Genomic DNA, 12158 nt, shown 5'->3' with positions numbered 1-12158 from the left:
TGTTCATTTACTCCATGCCACTCCTCGCATGTGGAACGTTCTGCCTGAACTTGGGGAAGTCACTACCCTCTTCCTTGAAATCCCTCCTGCACAGTCACTCCTGCTAGTGTGCCCACAGGAACCTGCCAAGTATTGCCCATTAAAATGTCATTTGAAACAAGATGCAACAAAAGCATAAGCTCTTCCGGGCATGGACGCTGTCTTCCTTTGCATCTGCACAAATGCTTAGCACTATAGGATCCTCAGTGGATCTTTGAATGGTACTGCAATAACTTGCAGAAAACACGACTAAACTGCTAGGAGGGGGATGATCATGCTTTCTGTACTGAGGTTGAAGACATTTCGGCTCTGTCCACATCAGTGACCAAATTGTTCTAGTTACTTTGAGGGATTCCTTGGGGAGATAGAGGAAACAATGTTGAACATCACGATTCAAACACATAGCTCATTTTCTACTGCAGACTGTGCCACTGTTTCCAGACAAATAATTCCTAAGGTGAACACCAAAAAAAGATCAGTTAACAGAAAACATAATACACCATTGCAGCAACACAATCAGTTGAACAGTACACTCCACAACTATCAATAAGATTTCACCTAAATATTTATATTACTCAGTTTGGAGTCCAAGTATTTCAAGGCTTTCCATTGGTATTTGAATTTTTTTTTTCTTTTTCAGCTTAAATGACTGAAGGCATCAGATTTGTAACCATCTCATACAGAGTTTCCACGGATCGAGAGAATTAAAATGGCAATATGGGAAATCCACAAAGTGACATTGATGATACCCAAGACACAACACAAAGGATATTTTATGATCAAATTTATTTAATTAAATTTCATTGACTGTTTTACTGTAGTTCACATCAGAGACTGCCAAAGTAAACTAAACATTTACATTCACTACAAAGTTTCCTCAAATTTTCGTAGCTAGTCCAAAAAACCATGAAAACGATAGGGGTTCCTTTCCCTCCTTGGAATGCATTCCAGCTCCCATTGGTGAGAGTAGGAGTTACATTTCTGCGCTGAAAAGAGGACTGAGCCCTTAGTTTCACAAATTTGCAAAAACCCTCCTTGTAGCAAGTTGTATAAACATGGTTTAAAAGTTTTTACAAAACCAATCTTCTGCTGGTACAGAGAATAGACATCTATTTTCATTGCTAGGAGAGAAAGGACTAACCAAAGACTGACCTTGTAGCACGGAAGATAGTGAGGCAATAATACAGTACAGACATACAAAAAATCCATGTCCACTTGTCTGACCGTCATTGCAGGTGATGGGCTAGGTGGGCTAGTCATATTCAAAGCCTGATCTGCTCCCCTTGAAGTCAATGAAAGTTTTGCCACTGACTGTAAAGGAAGACGAATCACTCTCGCTATCAGCTAATTAAATAAGCAATTATTCCCAAGCGTCTGGTGTGGGTGTGGGGTTGAAAAACTAGACAGAGATCCTTCAGCAAACCTCACCCTACAGAGGCTTCTGGGAGGAAACCTTACCTAACTAGTGGTCCTAAAATAAGTTGTTCCTGATTTAACAAGCATTTTGATAATAAATCTTATGATATGCTTCAATTGGAATATTTTTCTTTAAAAAAATCATGAAGACAACTTACTGTTTGAGAACTATCTAAAAAAGGCCTTTATTATACCATCTTTCCTTTTATGTCTACTTCTAATAAATCAGAGAAGCATCAGATGCTACAATTTAAACTTTCATCATATCTGAAAGTAAACATCTTTTTTAAAAGTGAATTTTCAACATGAAAAGAGCTAAAAGTCACCGTTATATTCCATTGTGCAATGTGTGTGAAATTGAGACCATTTGCATAGTTTCCAAACGAAAACTTTGAAAAAAAATAATTTCAGAAATAAATGTTATTCTAGGGAATTCAATTAAACTACACAGCCTAAAAGATACTTTAAAGGCTCAATACCGGTATTGTCAGTTATTCTGTCTGAAAGCCTCCTGGAAAATTGTTCAGTTCAAACTGTTATAAATCACAAGCCTTTTTCCTTAATTTTGCCAATTTTTAATGAAGAAAACATTTGAATTTCAATGTACAAAACTCCAATAAAACAGGTGATTTCTTTCAGCAAGATGAGTAAAAGTTGGGCCATTATTGTATTCCTCATTCAACAGCAAAAGTCTTCCAATTCTCACAAATAGAAATTTTTTTTTCTGATTTGACTTAGATGACAATCCAGAAATAAATAGGTATAAATACATGCATAGTTCCTATTCCAAAATCACATAGGGAAAACATGAAATTTAAAATTACTTTATCTGAATTTGTTGGCTTATAATGAGATAGACATATTATAGCAGAGTGATTCAAGAGGAGAATAAATTGGTCCAGTACTGACATTCAGGAAACATACCAGCTAGCATAATTCTGCAGTCAATTTATCCTTTAAATGACACTACTTAGTCAATTTGTATTTGCTTCAGATATTTATAATGAAAGCAGTTTTCTTTGTATCTTTGCTGAAGATGGGTATAGTACCCTGGAGAAACTGTAACAGCCCTCAGTATGCGTGTATGTATATATAATTATATACAGATAATCATGCATCCACACACACATCTGTGCATCAACCCTGCAAGTGACAGGTCAGATCCATCATCATTCATCATTGGCAGCACTTGTTCCTCTCACTTGGCCTTGATTACGTAGCTGCAGAAAAAAGAAAAGATGCAATAAGTGCCAACAGTTACTCAAGTAACATTCAACTCTAAAAATGCAGATTTTACTAATTCTCTAAGAAAAATAGTTAGTGCAGCGCAAACATTCACCAGCATTGAGTTGGATCATATTGTATCAGTTCAAGTATTCTAAGGACTCTTTTAGATTGGCTATCAGTCTTGTGATTAGAACAGCAACTCAGACATCAAAAAGCACTCCCATACGCTGGATCGCTGGGATTTGAAGTTAGCTGCAGATACAGGATCCACCATTAAAGGCATGTGAGAAAATGCTCAGAGCAGGAAATATGAACATTAAAAGGTACTGGGTGTGAATATAAAGGTTTGGACTTCCGAGGAAATTAGTTCCCGGCAGCAGCATTTTAGGGAATTTTTTTTTCTTGAACTGGGAAATAGATTGGCGTCCCCTCCACACACCCATTTCGACTGTACCGTTTTTCTAAATGCAGTTATATTTTCTTTAACCACAAAGAGTCTAATACAGCAGCAAAATGTCACTTTGTCCAGGAAGCCTCTTGCAGGCTTTGGAGCCTAAGTGTCCTGAAGCCAAAGCACACGTCAGAAGACAAACTATAGAGCCTGCACTTTGAGCTTCTGCACCAGACAAGCATAAAGTATGATGTGATAGCTAGCTTGTGCCACGATTATAGCATCCTACTGACTGAACTGAGCATGTGCCCAGAGCCCATCATGATGCTAAAAGCATGCTGAAGGTCTCAAATGAATCCTAGCCATGGGGCTGTTGTCCTGCTGTTGATTTTGTCAAAGCAGGGGGAGCAGCAGGGGTTCAGGCCCAAGAAAGGAATCTGGCTGCACCGCTTTAGAATAGTTGTTCCGCCAGTAACGCCCATCACCAGAAAGGATTCCTCCTTTTTCTCCCAGGAATTCACTTACACAACTTGATTTTGCCTCTGACCCTACAGAGGATTCCTCTAGACGTCAGCAGCCACTGTGCCTCGAACGGAACCCTTCTTACGCATCTAAATGTAAAATAAAACTGTAAGCTATCAAATAAAGAACCTGTCACGAGGTTATTAGGAGAGAATTAAATGGCTCAGAGCCAGTCCCATATCCAGCTGAAGGTGTGAGGAGGCTAGGTGGAAGGGGCACTCTGTAGGACAGGAAAGTCAGAGTGAGCAACGTACAGCTGCTGTAAAGGGAGGCAGCCTCTCAGTTCCTAAGGGCCATCTGAAGCGTATACCAAACTGCCTGAAGCATACAGCACTTCTCCTGTTTCTCAGGGCTGAGGGAGCACAGTCTTGGCAGTTTCAAGCTGCTTACTTCTTATGCTCTGATTAGGATCCGCACTGTCAAGTAGTCAGCTGATGGAGAGGGTTTAATATGGCAGAAGTGCTCTGGGTGTCCACAGAGTCAGATCGCATAAGGAGAGCAATTGTACAGAAGAGTGAAATAGAGGTAAGTGCAGAAAAATTGTGAACAGGATGTGAGGAGAGACTAGAAACCCACTGAAGGGGGATAAGAAAAGGCATCCAGGAAGCAGCAAACAATGGATAGTAAAGGAAACAAAAACTGACAAAATGAAAACAGAACCAGATGAGGAACTGGAGAACCAAGAAAATCCAGCAGAGTATCTAATGAAGTAAAGAAAAGTAAAAGATTTTAAAGAAAGCAAATAGTAACAGAAAGCAACACAAGAAAATGCAAAACTGCCAACCTAATTAGACACTGTGCTGTTTCCTGCAATTGTTTCTTTGTAACAACATAAAACTGCAGACACCAGTGAGCTCCTGGACTATATCACCAGGGAGGCTGAATACTGCTCAAGGCTGGAAGTGCAAGGACATTCCTATCATGCTGAGCATCTCATCACGGAGCACCCTTCTCTCTGGTGTCCAAGCCCATAATAGTAAGTGTCAGCCTTGAAGTATTTGAGATTTAGTGAGAACTACCGTTTGCCACAATATTTCAGCAAGTGGCTAGTTAAATGTGGCATGTGGAGAGCAGAAATTCTTTTGGGATAAAATTAAAAGGAATGTTCAACTTATATCGTGGGTGACCCAATGCGTGGTTATACGCTACCATTAGGTTATTGCCCCTCAAGAGGATATTCCCATCAAAAAAATCTTCTTGGAATGTGTTTTGTAGGTGCCTGCAGATATCTCTATTGTGTTAGTAAAGAAAGAGCGGTAAGAGTATTTAAAACAGCAGGAGCCAACCCTTTCTATGTGGCTCACAATAAGATATTCCAGCTACAAGACCACATATTTTTGAAGTCACCAGAGTACACATTTGAAAAAAAGTGACATAATAAGTTATCGTGAGGAGCTTTAAATCTACTAAATCCAGAGACACAAAACCATCTGTTTTATTCTGCAAAGAATGAAGGGGGAAGTAAAAGCCAGTTTCCAGGACAGACACAATCCTTAAAAAAAGACGAGGTTAAAAGTTATATCCTGAAAACAAGAAAACCAGGTTTAACTTCAGTATGGCAGATAAGAGCTAATGTACAGCAAATATTTTAGGGATTGAAGTATTTGCTAGTAGAGCGACAGCATGTAAGTGAACACAAACAGAAAAGTTACTGGAAATTTCTCTTTAGCCCATGTTCTTTTATTCCCAGTTAGAGGAAAATCTTCACAAACTAGCATGTACTTCTGGAAGTAAAAGATCGGAGAACATATTCTATTTATGCGAAATATTTGTGAATCTGAACATTTGATCTTTGAGATCACTTTTGCAAAGTCAAAAAAGCGGTTACTCACCTATGAGATATCTATCAACAGGAAGCCTCTTCCACAAAGACATGCATCTACAGTCCATGCAGACACAACAAGGGGAAGGTTTAGGGAAGTTTTCCATGATCTCTGAGGCTTGTCCTACACATACCTGCGGTGTGCACACCTCAGACTATATTTCCCTCTTTCCCAGAGAAACTGGATGATGTCTGGCCTATACCAGATCAGGAATTGAGGTTGTTAAAAAAAAATTAAAATAAAAAAGACAACCCTTCTGATGAACTCCTTAAAGACAGGAAACCACTCTCTCTCTTTCACAGATCCCTACTGATGAAACAGTTTCCCAAACTCGTCAGTCTGGGATAAAGTGGGAGTACAAGGGGAAATTCAGAAATGATTTCTTTTGGAAATAATTAATGTAGAGATGTCCTACCGTAGCAAGCATCCACTTTCATATTCGCATCTAGGCAGAAGTGCTCCTAAGGGGAGGGAGATATCAATCTTATTCCAAAAAGTGTTTCCGGAATCTGCCGAAGCAGCCCCTTCTTCTGCCTTACTTGAAGAGGAAGGACATTTCACATTCAGCTGTGTTGATAAAACAGCCAGCCAATTTATTTTCCCTTGGCTTAAAAGTTAGGAAATATGGGAAGGCATTTAGAACTGGAGTAAACGGACAAATGCAGTTCTTCCACCCACTCCCTCTACAGGGTCAGTAAATGGGGCACTTTGCCCCTCAAAGGCAAAACAGATCTTTCATATTGCAAATACACAGTTGAACATTGTCTGAGTAACCATACATAATGCTTCTGAGCCATCCTGACTGAAAAAAAAGCTTATTGCTGAGAGCCATTGTTGGGCATAATGAGGAGTCCTTGTGGCACCTTAGAGACTAACAAATTTATTTGGGAATAAGCTTTCGTGGGCTAAAACCCACTTCATCAGATGAACGGAGTGAAAAATACAGTAAGCAGTATAAATATTAAGCATGTGGCCTTTGGAAACTGCCCCTGGCCTTGGCTGTCTGACAGTCTCTCCATATTTTGTCCTTAAGGTGGTTGGGTTTGTTGCTATCTACAGGTCTGTGAATAGGAAATTCCATTCACCCTGTATTATACTAGTGTTAACTCTTAAAGGAAGATCAGGCATCTAAGACGGCTCAGGAATACAGCAAGCACTTAACTACTAAAGGTAATCAAGACAGTACCCAATTCTGTGATCTGAAAACCCTCAGTCAATTGGAGCAATGTAATTGGCCATTTTGAAACCAATGATCTGCAGTTTATCCAAAAAGGAGAGAGAATATTTTGACACAGACAGATATTTCTCAGCATCAGGTGGTCACGTACTGTACTTGGCATTCCATATGGCTAAGATATACAAGACTGTGTGCCCATCCAATGGTCCAAGAATCAAGTGTCTTGTAAGAGTGAGCTGAGTGAAGGATATCTGGCCTTTTACTAAGAACTGATCCAAGCTGATCTCAGGGACTCCTGTGCTAAAAGATGGATTCCTACAACCTCTCCAGCCTCCAGAGCAGAGCCGGTCCAAACTCCCAGGTTAGGAAGGTTTGTTGGGCTCACGTTCAGGGGGATGAGCAGAAGCATCTCTATTCCTCCTCAAAAACATTTCCCCACAATGCAACCAGCAGTGTATAAGGCTGATCTAGCCAGACATGCCCAGGGTAGCTCTGGGGATGGGGGAGTCAGAGGTAGTGTTCATATCAATAGCAAAGCAGGTCTGCTTGACCTGAGCAACAGTTTGTATTGGAGAAGAACTGGTATTAATAGCCATACTGGGTCTGTGGCAAGAAAGCCAAACTATTTCAGGGTCTCTGGCAGCCCACATGCGTTGAAGGCTCACAGCTCATTACTCTGCATATTTGAGCAGAACCAGAGTGCTAGAAGAGACTGCAATCCAAATGGGTGTTGGGCAATAAGGCGGTCACCAAGCACCTTACAAAGTTCAAACTGTAGCTTTGGCAGATGCTAAAAAAATCAGAGTGAGGCTCAGAATTCACACAGAAATGCTCATAGTGGGAGAACCACAGCCTGAACAATGACTTTGCAGCAGAAAGGTCCTTTCCTAGCTAGTTCCTCAGCATCTGAGAGAAAAGGGAGAAAACTGCTTGAAGGATGAGTTTCCTTTCAGATACCTCTGGGACCATACAGACAGGTCAGACTATGACCATTGACAGCCTCTAAGGGCTGGTCCACACTACGGGGGGGAAATCGATCTCAGATACGCAACTTCAGCTACGTGAATAACGTAGCTGAAGTCGAATATCTAAGATTGGATTACTCACCCGTCCACACCGCGCGGTATCGATGTTCGTGGCTCTCCCTGTCGATTCCGGAACTCTGTTGGGGTTGATGGAGTTCCAGAATCGATATAAGCGCGCTCGGGGATCGATATATCATGTCTAGATGAGACACGATATATCGATCCCCGAGCAATCGATTTTAACCCGCCGATACGGCGGGTAGTCTGGACGTAGCCTAAGACACGGAAGGAAACAACACCAAGTGCTTGTTAATTCTCTGACAGATTTTTTTCAGAAATGAGTTTCTCAATGTCTATCACGCTCATCAAGACAAGTCCAACTGCCCTCATGTGACACACACACTCACTTCAAGACATGTTTGAAGGGGAAAATAATCAACTAATTACAATTTGAAAACTAAAAAAACAGGACACTTACAATGCAGAAGTGAGGTGACAGCTCCAAGGTCCAACTGACAAGTGATGAAAAGGGAGCTGTGGGATTGTGTGCACTAGGTATATAATACAAGTGGAAAGAGATGCTCAGTGCAAGCATTCAAGACATGGGATACTTACCAGAAACATCTACGTTTCAACAACTCCTGGATCTTTGCAGCATGGTATGCAGAAGCTCCACGAGCATGGCTCTGTGGAGGAGATCCAGTGAAGAGCATAGCATTTATCAGCATTATCCCATAGCACACAGAGTTGGCGGGATAGACACAAGCAAATTTATGTAGCCTCCGATTCTTACACAGCCCCAACTACCATAGAGTGTACATTTATAAACAGCTTCAAAACATTCTTACCGCTTCCAGCTCTCGTTGGGTTTCATCCTCCATTCTCCTGATGTCTTCCATAGTCAGATCAATCCACTTGTCAATCCAACAAAACAGCTGGCGATGGAAGTTGGTAAATATCCTCTTTTCTTGCTTTAAGGAGACAAAGCAGCATTAGAAAATATGCTTATGATTTATCAATAAATGTCCAAAGGAGAATTGAGTTAAATTCTAAAGGATGTTGCAGCTATATAGTCTCATGCTCTTTATTTCACAATGGCACTATCCAGACTCCCCAGACTCTTGGGTTTAAGTTAAAAAGATTTTACATCTCTTCTCTGCCTCTCAACAAGGAAAATGAAATGCACTCTGTAATAATTCTTTCCTAGAAAGAACGTTTGGCAATTTTGTTACCTGTAAAGGTTGTGGATGCATTCTCCAAAATACATTTAGTCCACTGAATCTGATCCTAGACAGAATATATATACCACCCAGGAACACTAATGCATGAGCTACATTAAGGATAGAATCCACTTTAAAAAAACCCCACAGCTACAGTACAAGCTCAGTAATAAAAACATCTGTGGTAAAATGAGGTGAAGAAAAAAATGGCACTGGGAATTCAGTAGGTGGCACACTTACACTCCCAGCCTCCTCTCTGTCCCCCTTGTATTAGAACTGAATTATGTCCCGATATGGTGCACAGAACAATTGGCTGCTGCAAAGGGCATCTTTTTTAAGAGAGACATACCCGTGCACATGTAAGTCAAATTAAGGATTCCTTGGCACCTTTTGTTAGGAGTTAAAGGGGTTAGCCTCTATGTCCTGACCAGTTCCAGTTTGGGTATTTCCATCTGTTTGCTATATTTAAAGTACCTGGTGATTTCCTTTGGATATTGCATTTCTGCCATTCCTAACCCATATGTAGCATTGCTCTGTTAAAGAGCTGTAATTGTCTAATTCAAAAGTGGCTGTAGCAATTCCTGTACAGTTTGTAGTGCTGAGAGAGCATTCAAGTTGAAAAAGAAAGACAGTGTTCTCATATCAATGATACAAACTCATATGCTGGTCATACTCTACAGGCAAGAAAGCCGTAGATTAGTGCTATGATCTCAACGCCCGCTGCTTTCCCAGAATTCACTCAGAACAGCTTCAGATAACAAGAGGAAGTAAACAGTGCAAAGTGTAACAAAACCAGCTGTCTGTGATCCCTCCAGGTCGAGGACGATCTCTTTCATAGGTTTTATTTCTCATGGGTCTTTTGGTGACTGAGGAGTCTGATTCTTGAGCCACAGGCTCCTTAGCACACACTGCAGGTGGTGTTCTAAGACAGGGTTGGGCTGTGATTGCTGCATGACAGTTGTCTTTCCTTTCTTTTCTGGAGTCTTCCTGCAACCAAGGCAAGGCGATTTTCCTCAAAAATGGATGTTCCCTCTGTCAAGTCTTCACCAGTTATCCCTATCCTGGGCTGCTGTCTCCCAGTATGTGGTGTTGATGCCATCTCTCTTGACATTTATCTTGAAGGTGTCTTTAAAGTGTTTCTTTTGGCCTCCCCATTTCCCTTCTCCTTTGGTGAGTTGGGGGTACAGTAGTTTTGGTAAGCATACATCAGGCATGCGCATACAGTGCCTGCTCCACCTCAGCTGGTGCTGGATAATCAGGGCCTCAACAATGAAGATGTTGGCCTCTGTGAGAACACTGATATTAGTGTGATGATCCTCCTACTTTATGTTGAGGATCTTCCAAAGAAAATCCTGGTGTTCGAGGTTTTTCAGGTGTTTTCTGTACGTCATCCAAGTCTCACAGCCGTAGAGGAGATTTGGGATTACAACTGCTCTATAAACTAAAAGTCTAGTATGTGTTTCGATGTTGTGATTGTTTAACACCTGATAAGACAGTCTGCCAAACGCAAGGCTGGCACAGTGAATTCTGTGCTGAATCTTGACGCCTATATCTGCCTTGTGTGAGAGATGGCTGTCAAGACAGGCACAGTATTCTATGTTTTCCAGTTCTTTGTTGATATAGATCTTCCTTGCTGGATCTGATGATTGACCGGGGACTGGCTGATGGAGAACGTTTGTTTTGCCGATGTTCAGAGTTAGCCGTAGGCTTTTGTAAGCTTCAGAGAAGTAATTAAGGGCTGTTTAAAGATTCTCTGAGTGTGCAGTTACAGCACAATCATCTGTGTACTGAAGTTCGGTTATTGTTGCTGATACTACTAAAATTCTGGCACGGAGATGAGAGAGGTTGAATAGGTTGCTGTCAATTCGACATATGACGCCAATGCCCTGAGGTAGACGGTCTTGGATTAATGTTTTCATAGCTGCTAAGAAAATGAAGAGAAGGGTGGTGCCAGGTCAAATGACAAAGGGCTCAGAGGTAGAGCCACTACACAGGATGGAGGCAGTCATCTAGTCATGGAGAAATCTTACAATGATAAATTTGCTTGAGCAGCCAAACTTTGACATGATTTTCCATAGAGCCTCACAGCTGACAGAGTCGAAGGCTTTGGTCAGATCAATAAAGGCCATATACAGTTCCTGGTGTGGTTCTTGACATTTTTCCTGGATCTGCCTGGCTGCGAAAATCACGTCTGTTGTACCTCATGATGATCTGAAGCCACATCAGGACTCTGGAAGTTCTTCCTTTGCAAGAGGGAGCAGGCGATTAAGTAAGATTCTAGCAAGAATCTTCCCAGCAACAGAGAGGAGGGCAATGCCTCTATAGCTGCCACAGTCGGCCGTCTCCCTTTTTGAAAATGGTGACTATATTCACATTACATAAGTCACTAGGGATTTCTTTGATGCACCAGATTTTGAGGAGCAGCAAGTGAAGCTTGTTAGTCAGTGTTTCTTCCCCCACTTTCAGTACTTCAGCTGGTTTGCCATCAGGGCCTGCTGCTTTATTGTTCTTAATTTGTTTAATTGCTTTGCAGACCTACTAAGGTGTTGGTGGGTTGGCAAGAGTTTCCCAGATTGGGTGCTTAGGCATGGAGTCAATGGTGTCATCACAGTTGATTCTCGATTTAGAAGCTTTTGGTCATGTTCCTTCCAGTGCTCTTTGATGGATTCATTATCTTTAAGAAGGGCACTACCATCTTCGTATCTCAGAGGTGCGAGGCCACATGAGCTTGGTTCGTACAGGGTTTTTGTGTCTCAAAAAAAAGCTCTGCATATTATGTCTGTCAGTAAATGTTTGGATTTCTTTTGCTTTGCTTTTCCTCCCCACCATTTGTTTTTGATTTCTCGGATCCTCCTTTAAACTTCAGCTTTGAGTAGATGGAAGAGCTCTGCTTCTGACTGGATAGTGGCTGGCTTTGCCACTTGCAGAAAGCTTTTTCTCTTCTGCTTCAAAACGGCTGTAATCTCAATGTTGTTGTCAAATCAGTCCTGATGACAGGGGTAGCAAGACCAATGGATTCCTCGCAAACCTCGTGGATGGTCTGTTTTAGGTCTTCCCAGCCTTCTTCAACACTTGTGTTGTCATTTCCAAGTGTGCATATGGCCAATTTTTCACTGAGGAATGTTTGGAAGTTCTCTTGGTACACTGAGGTTTGAAGTCTTTGGCTGTTATATTGCCATCTGTGTGATTTGGATTGCTTTCTATGTTTCAGTGCAATCCTGACGGACATGACTGACCTTACCAGGTGGTGGTCAGGCCAGCAATCGTCTGCTCCTCTCATGACAAAGGTGATTTGGACATCTCACGGATCCTGTGTTC

The 12158-nt window shown here is 41.5% G+C and overlaps 1 protein-coding gene across 3 annotated transcripts in view; it reads right to left on the bottom strand.

Annotated features, from left to right (window-relative positions):
• Positions 1 to 810: 810 nt before the first annotated feature.
• The window catches only part of PITPNB (phosphatidylinositol transfer protein beta), a 75842-nt gene continuing 64494 nt past the window's right edge, over positions 811 to 12158 (bottom strand). For 2 of the 3 annotated variants that reach the window (XM_030582678.1, XM_030582676.1), the window contains 2 exons: positions 8469 to 8591; positions 811 to 2675 (listed from right to left, as the gene is read on the bottom strand). In XM_030582678.1, the coding sequence (XP_030438538.1) occupies positions 2625 to 2675; positions 8469 to 8591 (174 nt within the window). In that variant the 3' untranslated portion in view covers positions 811 to 2624. Of the gene's footprint in view, positions 2676 to 3598; positions 3685 to 8468; positions 8592 to 12158 lie in introns of all 3 variants that reach the window. The other variant, XM_030582677.1, reaches the window with a different exon arrangement.

The sequence above is a fragment of the Gopherus evgoodei genome, chromosome 13 (assembly GCF_007399415.2).
Source record: "Gopherus evgoodei ecotype Sinaloan lineage chromosome 13, rGopEvg1_v1.p, whole genome shotgun sequence".
Taxonomy (NCBI): Eukaryota; Metazoa; Chordata; order Testudines; family Testudinidae; genus Gopherus; species Gopherus evgoodei.
This window is presented reverse-complemented; position numbering and strand designations above follow the sequence as displayed.